General features: G+C 51.2%; 2 protein-coding genes across 8 annotated transcripts in view; one reads left to right on the plus strand and one right to left on the minus strand.

The window, feature by feature from the left end:
• The first annotated feature begins 157 nt into the window (after window positions 1–157).
• IAH1 (isoamyl acetate hydrolyzing esterase 1 (putative)) lies at window positions 158–11397 on the plus strand. 3 transcript variants are annotated; one of them, XM_025867720.2, is made up of 6 exons: window positions 158–313; window positions 1674–1726; window positions 6763–6911; window positions 8539–8700; window positions 9839–9960; window positions 11075–11397. In XM_025867720.2, the coding sequence occupies exons 1-6, from the start codon at window positions 233–235 to the stop codon at window positions 11255–11257; spliced, it is 750 nt and encodes a 249-aa protein (XP_025723505.1). In that variant the 5' UTR covers window positions 158–232; the 3' UTR covers window positions 11258–11397. The 3 variants fall into 3 exon arrangements, with proteins under 3 accessions (XP_025723505.1, XP_025723507.1, XP_025723506.1); XM_025867722.2 differs by having other exon boundaries at window positions 6795–6911; XM_025867721.2 differs by lacking the exons at window positions 158–313; window positions 1674–1726 and having other exon boundaries at window positions 6776–6911; window positions 8503–8700.
• A 121-nt stretch (window positions 11398–11518) lies between these two features.
• Window positions 11519–19222, minus strand: part of ADAM17 (ADAM metallopeptidase domain 17) — a 60349-nt gene continuing 52645 nt past the window's right edge. For all 5 annotated transcript variants that reach the window (XM_025867716.2, XM_025867718.2, XM_073896978.1 and 2 more), the window contains 6 exons: window positions 18987–19121; window positions 17273–17403; window positions 16398–16476; window positions 15571–15659; window positions 13743–13793; window positions 11519–13271 (listed from right to left, as the gene is read on the minus strand). In XM_025867716.2, coding sequence (XP_025723501.1) covers window positions 12924–13271; window positions 13743–13793; window positions 15571–15659; window positions 16398–16476; window positions 17273–17403; window positions 18987–19121 — 833 coding nt within the window. In that variant the 3' untranslated portion in view covers window positions 11519–12923. The remainder of the gene's footprint in view (window positions 13272–13742; window positions 13794–15570; window positions 15660–16397; window positions 16477–17272; window positions 17404–18986; window positions 19122–19222) is intronic.

Consider the following 19222-nt stretch of genomic DNA (forward strand, 5'->3'; position numbering starts at 1 on the left):
AAATGAGCTTTCCAAGGGGCAACTGCTATCGCATGTGTTAAAAATGGTCGGTTGGTGCCAAAGGAGCCCAGCTCGAGGAGCCCTGGGGAGGTGGCGGGCAGCCACCCCGCGGGCGACAGGAGAGCGACCCCTGCTCAGGCGCCTCCCCGCAGCTCTGCGGGCGGCCCCGCCCCCGGCCGCTCGCCCCGCCCCGGATATCCGGCCTGGCCCCGCCTCTCGGCCGGCAGGCAATATGGCGCTGTGCGAGGCTGCGAGCGGCGGTTGCTCTCTGCACTGGCCGCGGGTGTTGCTCTTCGGAGACTCCATCACCCAGGTACCGCCGCTCGGTCCTCACATGGCGGGTCACTTGGGCGTCCACGGCCGCGCTCTCTGGGCGACGGCCCCGCTGAGAGCTGCGGGCCTGGCAGCTCACTGGCTCTCCTCCGCACCGGGCTCCCGGCCTCCCGTCTGCCCCGCGGTTATCAAGGCCACCTCCCTGCACCCCGCTTCCAGGCATGGGCTGCCCCGGTGGCGGGATCTGTTCCGGGATGCCTGCAGCCTCCAGTAGCAGCCGCCTCCAGCGCCCCTTCGGACCCCCCCCCCGCCGGCAGGGCTTCCCGTTTCTAGTCGCTCCTAGCTTCGGGGTAACGGTGTGGGTGGCGCAGTACTTGCACACCCGTTTCCTGGAGCCCGTTTGACGGGTGAGGGGAAGTGAGGGAAGTGAGGTGACTCGCCCAGGCGTGACAAAGCCTGAGTTCACTGCTTCCCGTCAGTTTTAGGGATAATCGGGAGACCCGGTACAAGTAGGGGCGCGTTGTTTTCATCTTAGTGTTTTCCTTTTCCACGAAACCTCCTTCGGTCGCTCGCCGCACGGACAGCACTTTGTGTCCCGCGCGGAGCTTCCGGGGAGGGTCACCTGCGGGAGCGCGGTGGCGGCTGAATCACTTGCTGAGGTTGTGTGCAGCCCGTTCCATGCAGAAGACGCTTGGAACCAGGTCACCTCTGCTTCCTCTGGTGGAACGAGCTGATCTTGAATAAAACGTCCCCAAGAATAACGTAGAAAATCACCTTTTCACCCAAGATCACTTCAACTCATATTAAGGAAAAATGCATGTTCTACTTCAGGGAGGAAGTACACTTTAAAAACAATTACTCCCGTGGTGTTTTGTGTTTCTTTTTTTTTCTTATTTGTCTCCTCAGACATGACTTCCTCAACCAATTTTCTGTGTATGTGACAATTTTTAGGCAAGAAGGGCAGTAAGGGCTTTCCAAATTTATAGGAATGTATATTTAAAAAAGGTTCACCCCGAGTTCTGTAATTAACTTCCTTCTTTTCAAGTATGGAAATGTAGTACAGCGTGGGTCTCGCTTCCTAACTGAATATACAACTGATTTTATCTCTTGTACATAAATTTCAGTAGCTATTCTAAGTAAAAATGACTCTAATATTCTCAATAAAATGCAGATGACTGGCTCGAATCCAACTGATAGGGAAGAAAACTCCCCCTAATTTCCAGAGTGCTGCTGAGGTTTAGCTGTAGTAATTCCTAAAATGACCTCCGAGCAAAGCAAATGAAGAAGGCCAAAAAGTCAGGGAGGGTGAGAGGAAAACAGAAGGAGTTGATGACCAAAATGTCCCTTTCTAAAATGTGCTAATTACATCGATAAGTAGTAATGGACTTTTCCTTTTTCAGTTTTCTTTCCAGCAGGGTGGATGGGGAGCATCACTGGCTGACAGGCTGGTCAGGTGAGAATAGTTTCTGGACTGATACTTGAGTGCTTATTGATGGAAAACTATAACTGCATCTCAGAAGACAGAGTGAATGAAACAGTTTCAAACAGTAAATTCCTCCTTTCTTCATCTTTGTGGGCCTTTCCTGGTTAATGTATATACAGGGTTGGGGGAGGGAAGGAGGAAGGGCAGGTGCTCAGGATTCAGCAAAAGTTCTGCCGGATGTGAAATAAAACCTTAAAAGTTGTGGAAAAGATACTGGGTTTGGAGCCAAACAAATAGTTATTCACCATCTGAAGAAGTTTTTTTTTTTTTGTTTTGTTTTGTTTGCGGGTATGACTGTGGATATGATTTAAACGAGTAGTAAGGAATTCGATTGAAAGAAAGCAAAGTATATTCATAAACCAACGTTAGCATCATTTTTGGATAGAGGTTTTTGTCCCCCAAATTCTCTTTATAAAATATATTAGAAATACGGGCGCCTGGGTGGCTCAGTCGGTTAAGCGTCTGCCTTCGGCTCAGGTCATGGTCCCAGGGTCCTGGGATCGAACCCGCATTGGGCTCTGTGCTCCGCGGGAAGCCTGCTTCTCCCTCTCCCACTCCCCCTGCTTGTGTTCCCTCTCTCGCTCTCTCTCTCTGTCAAATAAGTAAAATCTTTAAAAATATATATATTAGAAATAGTGATGATTTTGGCATTTTATTTGCCAGACTTAAGGTAAGCATATGCTAAGGAAGTCATCAAAAGGGAAACACTGCTCCAATCCAAGAGGTTAAAAAATACTTAGAAATATTTTTCACATTAAAAACAGTAAACACAAGTATTTAAGAGTATCGGTAAATTGGTCAGGAGTTTTGTCTCTCCTTTAGAAGAAATAAGCTGGATGTACCACCAGCTTATTAATACCTGGTAATTTCTTCACCAGTATAATAAACACACCAAGGAAATATATTTTATTTCCAAATGTGAAATGTGTTTTAAAATGTCTTCACTTTCTCCTTCATTTTTATCCCCTAAACTAGAAATGAAAAATTTGACCTTTTTTGGGGGGCTTTTTCTGTTCCCAAATGCTTTCCGTAGTTAATTGAACTTAATCTAGACATATGAAAGTATCACCGGTTTTCCCTTCTGTCAAATGGGAGGATTGTCGCTAAGTTTTACTGAGTGCCAGAAACTAAAATGCTTTATGTGTATTGACTCATTTAATCTTTACAACTGCCCTGTAGTACAGAGTGAGTGAGTCTCCGATCCATCTTCTAGCTGAGAAGAATAAGGTGGAGAGGGGTTTTGACAAGGTCGTAGAGCTAAGAAGTGGCAGGTGGCCCGGCTCCAGAGCCCGTGGTCCTGAACCTCCTGAGATGATGAGGTCACCTGCTTTCATGGTGGGAGGCTGGCGATGCTAATGTGAACTTGTTTAGACAGCTGGAACTTGAAAGTGCTCAATAAATAGTGGCGTTTATGTTTAGTAATCCAGTAACTGTTTAATTGGTCTATTAACCTTTTCTGAAAAGCTAAACACTTCAAGTGGCCTGGAAAACCAGGCATTTCAAATGCTTTACCAACACATAATTTTTACCAAATATTTCATAAATAGTGAATAATTTTAGTACTGAAATCCTGGTGAGATTTGGTAGTTTATGCTTGCCTAGAAGAGCACTTAATTAGAAGTTATTTTTCAGGATTGAGAGAAGTTACAAGAAAAGACAGAGTTGGAGACGTGTGGTCTGTTGCCTCCCGTCTCTGACTCCTGACAAGCACCCTGTTGCGGCCCAAGCGCAGAGCAGCCCCTCCAAAGAGGCCGCACCTCGGTGAACTCTTGCCCCTCCAGGCTCCCCGCCCAGAGTGCCCACCTCTGCTGGGCGCACTCACCCCAGCCACTCTCTCCGGAGGATTAGGAACTCAAATGCCACAGTGGGGCCGCAGAACCCAGGCAGAGGGAGCAGTGGCCCCGGGCGCCCCTGTTCTCCCACCAGGCGGGGCGGGCGGACCACTGGGAAAGCTAGGGGGCTATGGTTGGCGCTGACTGGCACTGGGGGCCGAGAGAGCAGGCCGTTACACCCCACCATCCTTCTTTAGCGCCGGAACTGGGTTCTTTCTATTCCACCCCAAACAACTGCCCCTTAGGTGGACATTTTCTTTAGCTGTGTGAACACTTGGGGTGAATTTACTTTTTAAAGATTTCTTTCAGAGAGAGGATGCGTCCGTGGGGGGAGGGGCAGAGAGGCACAGGCAGACTCCTCGCTGAGTAGGGACGGGGCTCGATCTCACAACCCCAAGATCAGGACCTGAGGGGAAGCCCGGAGTCAGAAGCTCCACCCACTAAGCCACCCCGGCGGCGCCCCGCCCCCCCCCCCCCGCCCCCGGAATTTTTTATTATTGTCAGCTTCAGCCATCTGTACAGCCCTGAACTGATTCACAGCGGTTCGGGTTTTTTTTTTTTTTTTTTGAAGTGTAATTAACATACAGTGTTATGTTGGTTTCAGCGTTAAATGTAACCCAGTTTCCAAGCTGTAAAGAGGTTACCTCACAGTAACTACATGGATAGTAATCTAAAATATATCATTGTGTCCCATAGGGACATCTTTTATGTTTTAGCATTATAAAAGCATTTTAATAATTCTTAAATCTATTTAAATCCTTTTAAAATTTATTGACATTTTCATTGTTTTTTTTTAGCCTTATCGCAGTATTTCTTTAAAGTACTTGAAGAACTTAAAGGAGTTAAAATAAACTCAACTTTTTCAGTTTTTAAAAGCTTCTGCTGTTTGCTTTTAAAGATAGGCCCCTGCCTGGTTTATAAAATGGCTTAATCTACATTGTTTCTGGAAGGCAATCTCCTAGAGCTGGGTTGTTTGGCAAGGAATCTTTCAGTTCATTCTTACTCTTTCCCTCTTCATCTGAACTTAAATACTTGTTATTAGCCATGAATTTAAGTAAAAGTTTTTCTTTTTTATTTATTTGACAGAGAGCAAGCACAAGCAGGGGGAGAGGGAGAGGGAGAAGCAGGCTCCTTGCTGAGCAGGGAACCCAATGCGGGGCTCCAACCCAGGAGGCTGAGATCATGACCTGAGCCGAAGGCAGACGCTTAACCGACTGAGCCACCCAGGCGCCCCTAAAAGTCTTTCTTAATGTGCCAGTTTCTGTAGCCTTTGGAATAAGTTGGGCACTATTGATGATACTGTTCAAGCCAGAGAAATTCAGATAGCCTTCTCCTTTCAGAAGGGAACTGAAACAGTTTCAACCCTGGGCCTCACTCACTCGCACTTTTTTCCTGGTTCATAGCCTTATAATAATGATTTTTTTTTTCAATATGTAATGGCTGCTATTTATTGAGCTCCTTATGTGTGTCTGGTTACTTTTAATCTTCACACTGCCTAGCAGATTAGGTATTAGGTTCATCTTTTGCAGTTGGGGAGCCTGAAGCTCAGAGAAATGAGATAAATGGCCAAGGCCTGATCTGGTAGTCAAGGGCAGGGAGGTCCAGACCCTGGCTGCTCTGATTCCAGACTTTCAGCTTTCCTGCCACATCACACAGGCCTTAGGGAGCAAGCTGCCTTGCCTTCTGGTTTTTTAAGCATTGCAGTGACTAAACCATTGGAGGGGATGTAAAACAGACTCATCAAAATTCTAGGGTATTCTTTTTTTTTTTTTTTAAGTAGGCTCCATGCCCGGCATGGAGCCCAATGCGGGCTTGAACCTATGACCCTGAGATCAAGACCTGAGCTGAGATCAAGAGTCGGACAATTAACTAACTGAGCCACCCAGGCGCCCCAAGAGTATTCCATTTTAAATTGAGTCTTTAAAATGGCCAGTCAGCTTTTTGTAATCATTACGCATGAAAAACACCAAGAAATCACACTTAGAAATTGTGGCTGAATTTTGTTATTGTTGTCCCCAAGATTTATACGTTTTCAGAGCTTTTTGAGTAGTGGCAAACCAAGTCTTCTCCGGTTGTCTCAGCCTCTGTTCCCTGGCCTTATAGCCCCGTGTTCTCCGCTGAGCTGTAGGAATTGGAACTATACACCGAAGTAAGCCCCATCGGTTTGCTAACCAGAAGTTGTACTCTGAGGGGGTTTTTAAAATTTTCATTATGGACAACTTTAAGCGTCTGCAAACATACCGGGGGTCCCAGCCACTAAGTAAAGGAACAGGGACACAAACCCAGGCAACTAGCTCAAGATCCATGGTCTTTTCCTTGTACCCTACAGTACTGCGAATCAAACCATGTGTTTGAAACAAACTGAAACACTATATATATACACATACATATATACATACATTGTGTGTGTGTGTGTGTGTGTGTGTATAAGTGATTGAATCAGAACCATGGGGGGCTACTGAGAATGATGTGCGAATACAGGTTCATCACCTACAACAAATGTGCCTCTCGGGGGCAGGGGGCTGTTGATAGTTGGGGAGGCTGTGCACGTGGGGGGCAGGAGTGTGCAGCTGTTCCTTTCGATTTGCTGTACCCCTAAAATGCCTCTTAAAAAATAGTCTGTAAAAAGTCTCAAATCTTCTATATAGATATAGCCCCCCCCGCCGACGAACCATTGTTACCCTTGAGCTCCAGCTTGTTGGTGACTTTCCACCCAAGATGCTTGCTCAGATTAACACCTGTCTGCTGTGAGCACCCTGTGACAGGACCCCAGCCCCCGCCACGTGCGAGTCTGCAGATGAGATGCCAGCCCCTTTGCTCAGCTATTCATAACCCCTCTTGTCAAGGAAAGACGACCTAGATCTTGGAAAGACTTTAAGGACAGCATGTTCAACTATGTTAATGCTCTTCTCAAAGTGAAAGCACGGCAGGGGTGCCCGGCTGGCTCAGTCCAAAGAGCCTGCGACTCTTGATCTCGGGGTCATGAGTTCGGGCCCCACGTTGGGTGTAGAGATGACTGAAATAAACTTTAAAAAAAGTGAAAGCACCCCAGAGCCATGTAACGTCAGCAGGTGCCACAGCCTGGAGGGCACACACTGTGGGTTCACTGCAGATGGACTAGAAACCTTTCTTTGCCCACAATTCATCTTTTTTTTTTTAAATTCTTCATTTCAGAAAATGTGATGTTCTGAATCGTGGATTTTCAGGTTACAATACCAGATGGGCCAAAATCATCCTTCCAAGAATAATCAGGAAAGGGAACAGTCTGGACAGCCCAGTAGCAGTTACAATTTTCTTTGGTGCCAATGACAGCGCACTGAAAGGTAAAAAAGCGTTCTTGTGTTTTCCTAATTCATCATTAGCTGTGTTTTGCGAGTGTGACCACACACATGTGGGGGGCGGGGGGCACAGAGAGAGGGAGAACTTTTTTTTTTTTTTTAAGGTTTTATTTATTTGAGAGAGAGAGAGCACAAGCGGGGTGAGGGGCAGAGGGAGAAGCACGCTCCCTGCTAAGCAGGGAGCCCGATGCAGGGCTTGATCCCGGGACTCTGGGATGCGGACCTGAGCTAAAGGCAGATGCTTAACCAACTGAGCCACCCAGGCGCCCTGGAGAGGGAGAATCTTAAGTAGGCTCCATACCCAGTGGATGAGCCCGACACAGGGCCCGATCTCACGATCCTGAGATCACGACCTGGCAGAAAGCAAGAGTCAGGCACTGAACCGAATGAGGCACCCAGGCGCCCTGGCAAGTATTTTTTAAGCACTAATACTTAGAGCTGCTGAGTGTGGAGTGAGATGGGCACGCTGTTATGTAACTGGTGGGGAAATTTGTGATCTTTCCGGAAAGATATTTGACGGCATGCACCCCATCTAGGGATCCAGCCTAATAGTAATGCAGCAGGCAGATGTGCAGACGCCTGGGATGGTGTTTGGAATGGCAGGCGTTAGGGTGCCACATGGTAAAGTAGACGCATCAAGCTGGTCGTGCAACAACTAATCAAGTTTTTGAGGGCTACTAATGGACACGGAAATGCCCGTAATATAATGTTATGTGAAAAAAGAACAATATGGTTATGTAACTTCAGTGTGATCCCAGCGTGTGTGTGTGTGTGTTTTAAATATGTAAGCTCCATAAGGACAAAGATCTTTGTAGGTTTTTTTTTTTTTAAGATTTTATTTATTTATTTGACAGAGACACAGCGAGAGAGGGAACACAAGCAGGGGGAGTGGGAGAGGGAGAAGCAGGCTTCCCGCCGAGTAGGGAGCCGGATGTGGGGCTCGATCCCAGGACCCCGGGACCATGACCTGAGCCGAAGGTCAGGTCAACCGACTGAGCCACCCAGGTGCCCCACGGTGTGTTTGTTTTTTTAAAGTATATGTATCAACATGGAAAAGATTAGAAGTAGATCCAAGTGCCACCCGTGGTGTTCTGGGTGGTAGGATCATGGGTGATTTTATTTTGCTTCTATGATTATGCTTCCCTGTGGCTTGGAAAATGCCTGCAGTGAGTCTCGTGATACTTGCCTGTGAGGCCAGTTAGAAATGACCCTTTGCAGCCACGACGGGAGCCACGGCGCGCGCTTCTGGTGTGGTGGGCGCCTCGCTCTCGTGTGTCACACACGCCGCTGAGGTCCCTTCCACCACGCTGTCAGGGAGACCCGGTTCCCCGCAGGTTACCAGGGAGGACACAGGAGCACAGAAGGGTCGAGCACGTATCCCAGGGCACCGGCTCGGATGGCACGCGGCCGCTGCCCTGCACGGCCCAGACTCGCGGCCACCGGCAGCCTCGGAGGTCTGCCGCGGGAAGAGCCGGGTCCCGCGCGCCCCCCGCCGTCTCTGTCCTCGGGGCGCGCCGTCGGGAGCCCCACGGGTCTGTGAACTCGTCTTACTCTTAACTGCGGCCCCTTGTCACAGAGGTGCATTTGGAGTATCCGTGTTCCTCCTGAACAGACGAGAACCCCAAGCAACACATCCCGCTGGCCGAGTACGTGGCCAACTTGAAGAGCATGGTGTGGTACCTGCAGCGGGCCGGCGTCGCCGGCAGCCGCGTCGTCCTCATCACGCCGCCCCCGCTCGGGGAGGCCGCCTGGGAGCAGGAGTGCCTCCTGCAAGGTACGCGCGCCGGCCTCCCCCTCCTCCCCGAACGCGGGCCGGGCGCCCCCGTTTCTGGGCCGCTCTCCGCCCAGCCGCACCGGGAGGCACTCTTGTCCCCGCCGCTGTTCGTCTTTGTACTTTGAGGCGCTAAGCCAGGACCTGGCCAGCTGCTCAGGACACAGAAGCGACTGGAACCCGGTTCCTGCCCCTTGGGCCGGGGAGGGCGGTGGTCCTGTCACTAGATACTCGCCACAACGTGATTGAGGGTCTAACAGACGTGTTGAAAGTCTGTTGAAAGTACAGAAGCGGAATCTAGAGATGTCCGGAAAGTTCCCCCGAGGAGGTAAATAGGGCAAGTTTACCCTGAAGAAGAGGACGGACGGGGAGGAAGGGGCCCGGCCCGCTGGCGGCAGACATCGGAGGGCGGTCGCGAGAAGTGGACGAACCGCCCCGTCGCGGCGCGGGGACCCCCCCCCCAGCGGCCGCCTGCCGGTGAGAGCCCGGGCGGCGCTTTCGGGGCTCACGGACCTGGGCGAGTGACTTGGTTTGGAATGGACTAGGAAAAGAGCAGGACCTGGGGCGCAGCAGGCATTGTTCTGAGAGACGCGTTTCACCTCCGCAGACGTGGCTGGGGGCCCCGTGGAGGGCCGCCCAGGGTTCAGCCGCCCGGGGCCTGAGCCACGGGCCGCGAGGACGTTCCCGGGAGGACCGGCCCGTCCGTTTCCGACTCGCCGGGGCCGCCTCAGCGCCGGCGGGGAGGGAGCCGCCCGCCCAGCCCCCGAGAGTTGGGGAGGACCAGCCTCCGCAGCCCCTCCCGGCTCTGCCCTTCTCGGGCTGAACCCCTCTGAGCTTCACTGCAGGGCGGGGGGGCTTCTCCTCCTCACACATCCAGATTCAGGGGTCTCGGCCCGGCGTCCCTCTCCGGCGCCCCCCTTCCTAGCCTCTGGGTGCGACGGCTGCCGCCGGCCTCTGCTCCCTCTGCACTTCTGTTCCATGCCCCCTGCGGTGACCAGCCACGGCCCCCTCCCGGGTAGCACAGCACACGGGAACCATCCTCCCCCCGCCCCCCGCCCCGTCGGGTCCGGTGGTCCCTGCCCGTGCGCCAAGCATGGCCGGCCCAGGGCCAGCTGCCACCCGCGCGCTCTCTCCTCAACAGGCTGCAGATTAAATCGTCTGAACTCGGTTGTTGGCGAGTACGCGGGCGCCTGCTTACAGGTAGCCCAAGACTGTGGGGTCGATGTGCTCGACCTGTGGACCCTGATGCAGAAGGACACTCAGGTACGGGGCTGGCTCGGGCCTTGGGGTGAGCAGGACCCGACAGACGGGCCCCCGCTCTGTGTGGCTCTGCCTAGAGGGGCTCTGAGTAGGTACGACCCTTGTTGCTTTCAGGGATTAAACCAGAAAGCTGAGGGTGGGGGTGGGGGGGCTCGCCCAGCCTGCTTCGTCTGCGGGACCCAGCAGCTGCCATCCTTCTCCGGGACCCCTTGAACAGTCAGGAGTGAGCACAGAGTGAAATAAATGAGCCAAAAATGGTTCATATTAAGGACATTCAGGCCAAAATCTTTTAGCACCCCCACCCCCTACTGTAAAACTCATTAAAAGGTACAGTGATTATTTATTTTAGCAGGACAGGGTGGTAGCTAAAAATCCTAGCTTGAACTAGGTAGGTCTAAATATTTTGTTTAAAGCCAGAAAGCCCACTTACCACTATAAAAGGTGAAAGCTGGCCCCCACACAGAGCAGTACAAGGAAGGCAGTCCCACGCTTTCCTGTAGTTACGGGTCACAGGACCCAGCAGCCCCCGCGCTTCAGCCCTCCTGTGGTTTCCCAGGCCAGGAGCAGCAGGGGACAGCATGCAGAGTCCTGGCTTCATCTGGGTTGAACGTCCATCCGGGAAGTTTGGGAAGGCTGTACTGCTCCAGAAAAGGGAACTGCACACTACTGTGTCCTTTGAGATTTCTAGAATGGGAATGGGGGGTGGGGGTGGGCTTTCCCGAGAGGTCTCCAAAATGGCAGAGAGGAGCGCCAAGGCCTGGGGAGGCCCTGGTCTGGAAGAGTTGTGAACCAGCTGGCCCGCAGGGACAGGGGCTCGGCTTAGGGTGAAGGCTGCTCCTCGGGGTTCCTTCCGCCGAACAACCTGCCCGTCCGCCTCATTGCTAGACTGGGGGAGTCAGAAACCGTGTGGCACCCGGGGCCCTGAGCTCTTCTACCAGCAGGTCGTGTTCACTCGTGCAGCCTCTGCCGTCTGAGGAGCTGGAAGGATGGCTCAGGCGGGCACCGAATGGTACACGGTTCACGAAGCTCAGTGCGTACTGGGCAGTGAGCCTGCACCTCCCAAAGGGCTGGCGAGCAGCGGGCCCCTCACGTTTAACTGTGCTCTCCTCCCACACAGGACTTCTCCTCCTACCTGTCAGATGGACTGCACTTGTCACCGAAGGGAAATGAGTTTTTATTCTCCCACCTTTGGCCCCTGATAGAGAAAAAAGTCTCCTCCTTGCCTTTGCTTCTCCCGTACTGGCGAGACGTAGCAGAAGCCAAACCGGAACTAAGTCTTCTGGGAGATGGGGACCACTAGCCACCGAAAACCCCGTCTGGCCATTAACTACGCGACAAAGATCCCAAGATAAGTGAGCAGACCTTTGCTCATGACCTTGGAATAAAAACCACTGAACCTCTGCCACCAAGATTAATAAAAACGTTAGAATTTGTAGGGAAGCTCTGTACCTCGGTACGCTGTGTTGTGGAAATATCTGACTGAGGCGGGTGTCCTCAGCGCCTCAGCCACAGAACCAACCCTGGGCAGCTTGTTCATACGTGGGAAAAAGGTAAAGACAAATTTGTTTAAAAAGTCACAATTTTATAAAAAAATTTTCTTACATTGAGCTGGGAACCGTTCACTCTCACATACACCCACTCACCTTCTATCAGATTCCAAAAGTATAACTAAACTATATCAGGACTAGTTAAGACAGCAAACACCACAAGGTATAAGTTCAAGTATTAGTGTAACAGGCATCTGCATAATAAACGTCCTTAGAAGATTCGATTTATCACAGGTTCAGTTAATTGCCCTCAAAATTTACAAATTATCTCCGTTAGAATGTGTTGGCTATGAGCACATCTCAGCACTTGGGGGGAAAAGCTTTTAACTATAATTTTAAGGAAATCAAGAGTTCGATTTGATGGTTTTTATCCTTCACAAAGTAAACGCACACAGTCCCGAAGCACTAAAGCAAGAAGTGATGTGCAGGGTCCACCTCCGGGTCACCACCACGGGTTTTCAGGAACCGGCGGGGGGCGGGGTTGGGGGGGGGGGGGGGGGGGGGGAGCCGCAGGCCCAAGAGAGGCAGCGTGCCGCCCCCTGCTCAGCACAACGCCTCGGCCTTTCAAGACCACCATTCTTTGGGGAGAACTAGCTCACGTACTTCTTGGCCACCAGTGTTTGCAAAGAGGAAACCATGCTCTCATTTTGAAGTTGTTTAGGTTTTGTGAATGGCGAGCCCTTTACGAACACAGCAACAGTACTAGACAAACTTAAAAAACAAAAACTGCCCGGCCAAGTGGGGCTCTGAGCAGTTGGCAGGATTCTGTAAATTCAATTTAGCTACCTGTAAGCTAGACTGTGTTTTAATTCGTAGAATCTGAAATATCGTATTAGCACATCTATCTTTAGGAATAAGCTGGGTGATTCTCCCTGCTGCTAAAAGCTCTGGGTAATGCCTAAAAACAGAACCCACACCTTGGAAAGGATGTATAACTCCGTTTTCTCTCCTTTGTCTTTACCTGAAGGCAAAAAAATAAAATCTGTGTTCCAGTTATCCTCACAAGTAACTGCTAAATGCCTCCTGATGCGGATCATTACAGTGTATATAAAAAAAACAAAACAAAACAAAAAACTGATCATCTCCTTAATCAGTGCTCTTCTCAATAAAAAGGTCAATTTACAAAAATGTAAATATTCATAACCTAATCCAGCTGTATTTTCTGCTTTTGCACCACAGGTTGAAGGGTATTTTAAAAACCAAAAAAACTAAAACCTGAAAGCCTCAAAATAAGCTAGATTCACCTTACCTCTTCCAAAGGACAAGGGCCTAAGCACACAAGTATTTCTGTGTGTGAAGGAGTCCAAACACATGACCAGCATCTGCTGTGAAGTCCCTTATTTCTCCCAAATCTTCACAAAATGGACGACGGGATTCCAAATCCGTCGTACCAAAAGCCCGCGCTCAGGAGGCCCTAGCCTAGCACTCGGTCTCCTTGCTGCCCACGCGGTTCTGACGCTGCAGCTTGAAGGAGGCGGCCTTCTCGCTTCTTGTCACCGGACGGCCTGTGAGGTCCTCAAAGGACTTGGCGGCGGTGCTGCTGTTGGGAAAGGGATCCTTCTCGAAGCCGTCCTCGTCCACGTGCGAGTCTGTGCTGGGGTCCTCCTGGATCGTGTCCATTCGCTGGGGCTCCAGTTTGGGAGCCGCGGGTACCGGCGGCACAGGGGCGGTCTGCAGGGGCTGCGGGCGGCCGGGGGTCTGGGGTGCAGGAAAGGGCTTGATGATGCGAACCGAGGCCGAGTCCATGCTGCTTAGCATTTCCACGTTCTGCAAAGACACGGAGTCAAAGACGGATCCAGGTCCTACAGTTCCAACCTCTTCTGCCACCCCCCCCACCCCGTCTACGGTCTGGGCACCATGACCCCCTCGCACTTAAGCAAAGCATGAGGTGAGGCTCCCCCACCTTCCACATGTCCTGACAACTGGCCATTTGAAGACCCAAAAGAGCACTCACAAGAAACAATCCTATCAAGTCAGGATCCCAAGACAGGGAAGGTTCTCCAAACATTAAATTAGGTCAGTGCGTAACAGCTCGATCAGGGCCGGCCGGGGGGGTGGCAGAGCAGCCCTCCTGTCTAAACCTCCAACTGCGCAACTAAAGGAGGTTCCAGCCTAGAGCCTTCCTGCCGCAACAGGACCTCCCACCAGCCGAAGGCGGCACAGCCGCAGGGGCTGCCGGCCCTCACTGGGGTAGCCACCAGAAAGCCCTGGAAGAGACTGCTGTGTGCGGGTACTTACGCTGGGGTGGAACAGAGACAGAGACTCATACTGCTTATCCAGTTTCTTATCCTAGAAGGAAAACGAGTAGGCAAAGGTCAGTCTTACAAATAATTCAGTTACACGCTCTCTCCCTTTAGGCTCCTCCTAAGCGAAGAACCACCTCAGAACATGAGTTTGGCAAGTATCATGTCCAGTAGAGGAGAAGACTTTCTTACAGAAACTTCACGAGTTCTGCCACCAGCCCGCAAGTGCTTCCTTCGCCCTTGAGGCCATCGGTGTTTTGGTGTCAACTAAGGAACCAGTCAGGGAATGCTTAAGTACAATTCTCCTGGGAGATTTCCCCAAAGGCACGTCCCTGTGTGTGCAGGGGTCAGACCAGGGCAGTGCTGACCGCAGGGACAGCTGCCGGGGGTTAGGGACGCTGCGGGCAGTCCCACCTGGCACTGGCCTCCAAATGCCCCAGCCCGCCATGGCCTCAACACTCTCAGCTGTTTCCAGAGTTTACTGTGGCCCAAATTCTTAGAGGAACAGCCTGAAGTCCCTCCATCATACTTCCACAGAAGGCTGAACACCTGGTTCCATCCCGATGTGGAACAGAGGACAACGGGCAAGGCAGGAGGCGGAGCCTGAAACTCTAGGCCTGGCTTCCAGCCCAGCTGCCCCCACACATTCTGTGGTCGGCGACAAGGCACCACCCTCCCTCCTATCTAGCGGCTTTGCTCCAAAACCAAGGGTCAGGCCTCAGTCCACAATGGCAACTTGCAACGCAGAGTAGATTGGCCTCGCCAGTAAAAACAACAGTAACTGATGGCACTCAAAGCTCCGACTGTGTCCCCTTAACACAGCTTTGCTTTAGCAGGGCTGCTCCCTAGATTTCCCTCCCCACACCCTCCACGCCCCCCACCCTGAGGAAGAGCTGCCCGGTGAGAGGGCCCCGGCACAACCGGAAAGGAAGCAGAGGAAGTAAAGACTCCTGAGAGGGGCGCCTGGGTGGCTCAGTTGGTTAAGCATCTGCCTTCAGCTCAGGTCATGATCCCGGGGTCCTGGGATCAAGTCCCACATCGGGCTCCCTGCTCAGCAGGGAGTCTGCTTCTCCCTCTGCCTCTGTTCGTCCCCCTGCTTGTGCTCTCTGTCGAATAAATAAAATCTTAAAAAAAAAAAAAAAGACTCCTGAGAGGCAGCTGTGCTGGAATCTTCCAAGTGCTCACATGAGGGGACACTGCCCAAGAGTTCCAGAGCACAAGCCTGGAAGCCTGGGTCTGATTTCTCATCTCTACAGCAGACAAATCATCATTTTCCCATAGAAGCAAGGTGAATGGAGTTGTAAGGATAAGTTTTATAAAGTCCCCAAGTTTATAAATCACGTGGAGTTATTAGAGCCCAATTCACCTTGTTAGCTGTTACTCATTTTGAAGGAGAATAATAAAGATTGCTCCCTCTTAGATTTAATACCCCATACAATAAGGTCAGGAATCTATACGGTAGAGGGGCGCCATCTTTGGAATGCTGAGGTTTGTTATTTGTTCTATTATAACAAAGCCTGAAACGCTCATTTCAAAGCTTCACTCAGAGGCCCTAGGCAAATCCCGTGAAACAATCTCCTGGGCTCGGAAGTATAACATTCCTCAAAATTATATATGAGAACAAATATCCCCATACAAAAAGCATAATTCTTTTAAAAAACAATTAGCTAAACTTTTCCCAGGGAATAACACCAAAAAAATGCCACTGGAAACATCAGGTCAGATCTTGCTAAGAACAAATTTTATCTTTTCTGAAAGTTGTAAGGTTGGAATTGCTCAAAATTCTGATAAAATGTCTCATTACCTGCAAGTTGGCGACTTACCACGCAATGGACAAGAATGCTGAAGGGGATCCAAAATATCAGGGAGAAAACCAGGACGGAACCTACGATGTTGTCCGCTAAGAACTTTCCTGTGAACAATTCCAAACAGTGAATGTTTTCATCAAGTACTTCAGATGCTCAAAACTGAAAGCTCTTAGCATATTATCGTCGTGTCGCATGCCACGGACTGCCGGCCAGGTGGAGCTAGCGAGGCGGCCGAAAGCAGCGTGTCACCTTTGCCAGCCCGGACCGCCGCCCCCCACCACAGGCGCTCTTCCCCAAACAGCCCCGGGGTCCATGTGGAGAAGAGACATAACACGACCCCCGGAGTGATGGCATCAGCGACGATAAGCATATAGAAGGCTGCTGCTCGCAATGATGCATGACAAGGACAAAGCTGCTGCTAACTGGGTATTATTTTTGTGACTATAAATTATGAACCCTGCAAGACAGAATACATCGCTGCTTCTGCAAAATCTGAAGCCCACTTTTTGTTTGTTTCGAGGCCCACATCAAATAGGATTCAGATTTAAAACCTACAGAACTGAACCATGCTTATGGTGTCAGGTGTTCATTTTTTTAAGAAGTCAGTATTCTGACAAAGTACGGACTTTTCTCTGTCTGACAATCTGTGCGTCTGCACTACACAGGGGGATGGCTAGGAGGCCATTTTACCTTAGCTGACAAAGTTGTTTCAACAAAAGCTGTGAATATTTCCGTCTGCTGTTGCAGGATTAGAGCATATTAATCTGAAAACATACTTTTCTCCTGTCATCACCGAAATCGGCTCAGCTCTAAGCAAACAGACACCCAGGGATATCACCTACCAAAAGTATTGATGCTCAGCTGGTCAATGAAGTCCCAAAATCGCTCGATGACATCCTGTACTCGCTTCTCACACTTGCCCTGTGAACAGGAAACACCCAGTATTGCCCTGAAAAGTACTGCATGCTGTAGAAGCAGCACGGCTGTGTACAAATAACCAACATGGAAGGCTTCGTAAAATCAAACCTGCAGGGGACCCATTTTTTGACACAAGACTTAAGTAGGATATACTTGTCATTGACACTTCCACAATTAGTCCATTTTTATAAGTGAATTTAGAATTCCCAGGAAACGAAACTTGAGAAAACCAATTTTGTTTAAGACAGGGCACTCTAGCAAGGGCTCTACTGACCACACACGCACGCACACACAGAACAGGAGGAACCTAACCAGACTGCCTGGGGAAACGGGCCTAACCCCTTTAAATCCACTTCTGTGACTCTGCAGGAATAAAATGTGTTTCTCTAGAGAATAAGAGGGTCTGACGCAGGTGCGTCGAGCCACCTCTTAGTCCTTCCTGTATCAGCACTGGTTTCAAAATCAAAACTTGCACTTTCATAATCTTAGTCAATTTTATCATTGGTTTAGAAAACCACATAATTAACTCTCACTGCCTAAAAGGAACCAACTTTACCATAAAGGCCACCGCAGGTCCCACCCAGTCACTGGACTCAGGGTCCCCTGCCGCGAAGAGCGAGCACTCCGGTTTCCCTCGGGGTCAGCCCCACAGCCTCCCCCAGATAGCCGTGCCGACGACAGCAGGCGGTGGGTTACGAAGGCGGGCGGCACTCCTTCCACTGGCAAAATCAAGTCTTTACAGTATCAAAACTGCCCGTCTGGCTGTTACAGAAAAAGCTGTGCGTACGTAAATACTCACATTCATGTCACAGAAGCCCACCGTACAGGGCTTCCCTTTCCTCAAGAATAAGTTCTTCTGTTCAGCGTCAACGTAGGGCACACACCGGCCCGAGGGGTCCCTGCAGCACACCTTGCACGAGTTGTCGGTTTCTGGAACAGAACCAGGGAGCATATGGACAGCTGGGGTGCAGACACAACGCTCCTCCTTCCCGCCTCTCCTCCCCACCCTGCTCCCGACGGGAAAGGAAATGCATTTATTTTTCATTTCAACAGCAAACTATCCCTCATTCACCCCCAAAGACTAACTTCTGAGTTCAGGCTCCTTGGTCCCCAGAGAGGCCACAAGGTAAAAACAATTTACACCAAAGAGTTTCCTTTAACAGATTAAAAGCCAAATTATTCTACTTCAGGTCCTTTGTTTCCCTTCATCCCAACATTCTTATGACACCGCTGCTTTCAGCCCTGGGTGTCTCCGTTCCAAACACACCCGAGGAGAACCAAGGCTCCAGGGAGAACCAGCAGAGCCGCAGCACGACAGGACAGCCCGGTGCAGACGGGATGGGGCCGCCGCAGGACGTGCGCATGGCGGCTGAAGCAAGACGCCCTCCATCTAGACCTACCGCCCACGGCACGTGGGCTCACAGAACCAACTGGGCACCACATAAGCCACATGCCACGCACACCAACAGCAGAAACGCCCAAAAAGTCAACTGGCAACGGAACTCCGGACAGTACGTGACCCAGAGGAGGTCCATAGCTACACTTGGGAGAAACTGAAATCAACTAGAACACAAACACCAGCAAATCCACTTTAATGGGAAGAGAAAAACCTTTTCATCATTCATTGATTGATCAAGCATTTCCTAGGCATTTACTATGTGTCCTTCCAGGGCATCACCAGCCTCCTGCCATTCACTTGGGAAATTACTTATTTGGCATCTACTGTATGTCATCTTCCGTATTTACGTGCCTGTCCCCCCGGGGAAGAGCCGCCTCCTCCACTGTGCACATGGGGAGTCCCCAACCTAGCGGCTCTCACTTCAGGGGTGTTGTGAAAGCAACAGAACTCTCCTGAGGTGAGGCAGGGCGGGAAGCTTGGAGCCCGGTCAGTCCCTGAGGCCCCGTCCCAGACCCAGGAGTTCCAAAACTAGAAGGTGGAAAGCTGAGGACAAGTCTGAGAAGCCAGCATGATGTCACCAACCACCACTAGGCGAGGGCCCTCCCTCAGACATCTGGCAGGGAGCGGAGGGCAGCGGGCTCAGCCCTGGTGACAACAGCAAACACCCCGACAGGCAGGGTCAGACCCTGGAACCGGCTCTCTGGCTGAGGTCCTGAAGGAGCGTGCGAGCTCACAGCCGGTGAGCTGCAGACGGCGCCCCTGCCTTCCCGGTGTGTAAGACATGGCGGGCGGGGCGCAGCGAGGACAGACCTCCATCCACCCACACAACCGCAACCATATTCCCTCCTCTCCCACCCCGAAGCCGGCCACATGGTCTGAAAATGGAGCAAGAAGGAAGACCGATAGGCCAGTTTTCACAGACAAGACGGAGGAGCCAGGATCTGAATCCAGAGAGCTCTCACAGACCGCCCTGCCCTCCTCCCGACCCTGGCTGGGTTCTCCCCACCGCCCTGGCCAGCAGTGAGTACTGCTGGGCCCCCGGAGAGGGACGGGGCCTGGCAGACACAGACCATCTCCCCTCCTGCTGCAAGGACGCAGCACGACGTGTGCTCACCGTTACACGCACAGGACTCCAGCCGCTGCTCCCGCTCACAGAAGGGAACACACTTCCCATCTTTACACTTGCCGAGATCCAAGCACACCGTGTCATCTGCAGCATTGCCAGGAGGGGGGCACTCACTGCTGTTACCTGGAAGCATGCAGCAAGCACACAGGTCACCGTGAGTCCCACGGCCACCAGTCCTACAGGAGCAGGCCTCTGATGCTCACAAAAGTTAGCACCGCGTTTCA

This window comes from Callorhinus ursinus, unplaced genomic scaffold (genome assembly GCF_003265705.2).
Source record: "Callorhinus ursinus isolate GAN/ISIS: 27379988/994484 unplaced genomic scaffold, GSC_fseal_2.0 scaffold10, whole genome shotgun sequence".
Classification (NCBI taxonomy): domain Eukaryota; kingdom Metazoa; phylum Chordata; class Mammalia; order Carnivora; family Otariidae; genus Callorhinus; species Callorhinus ursinus.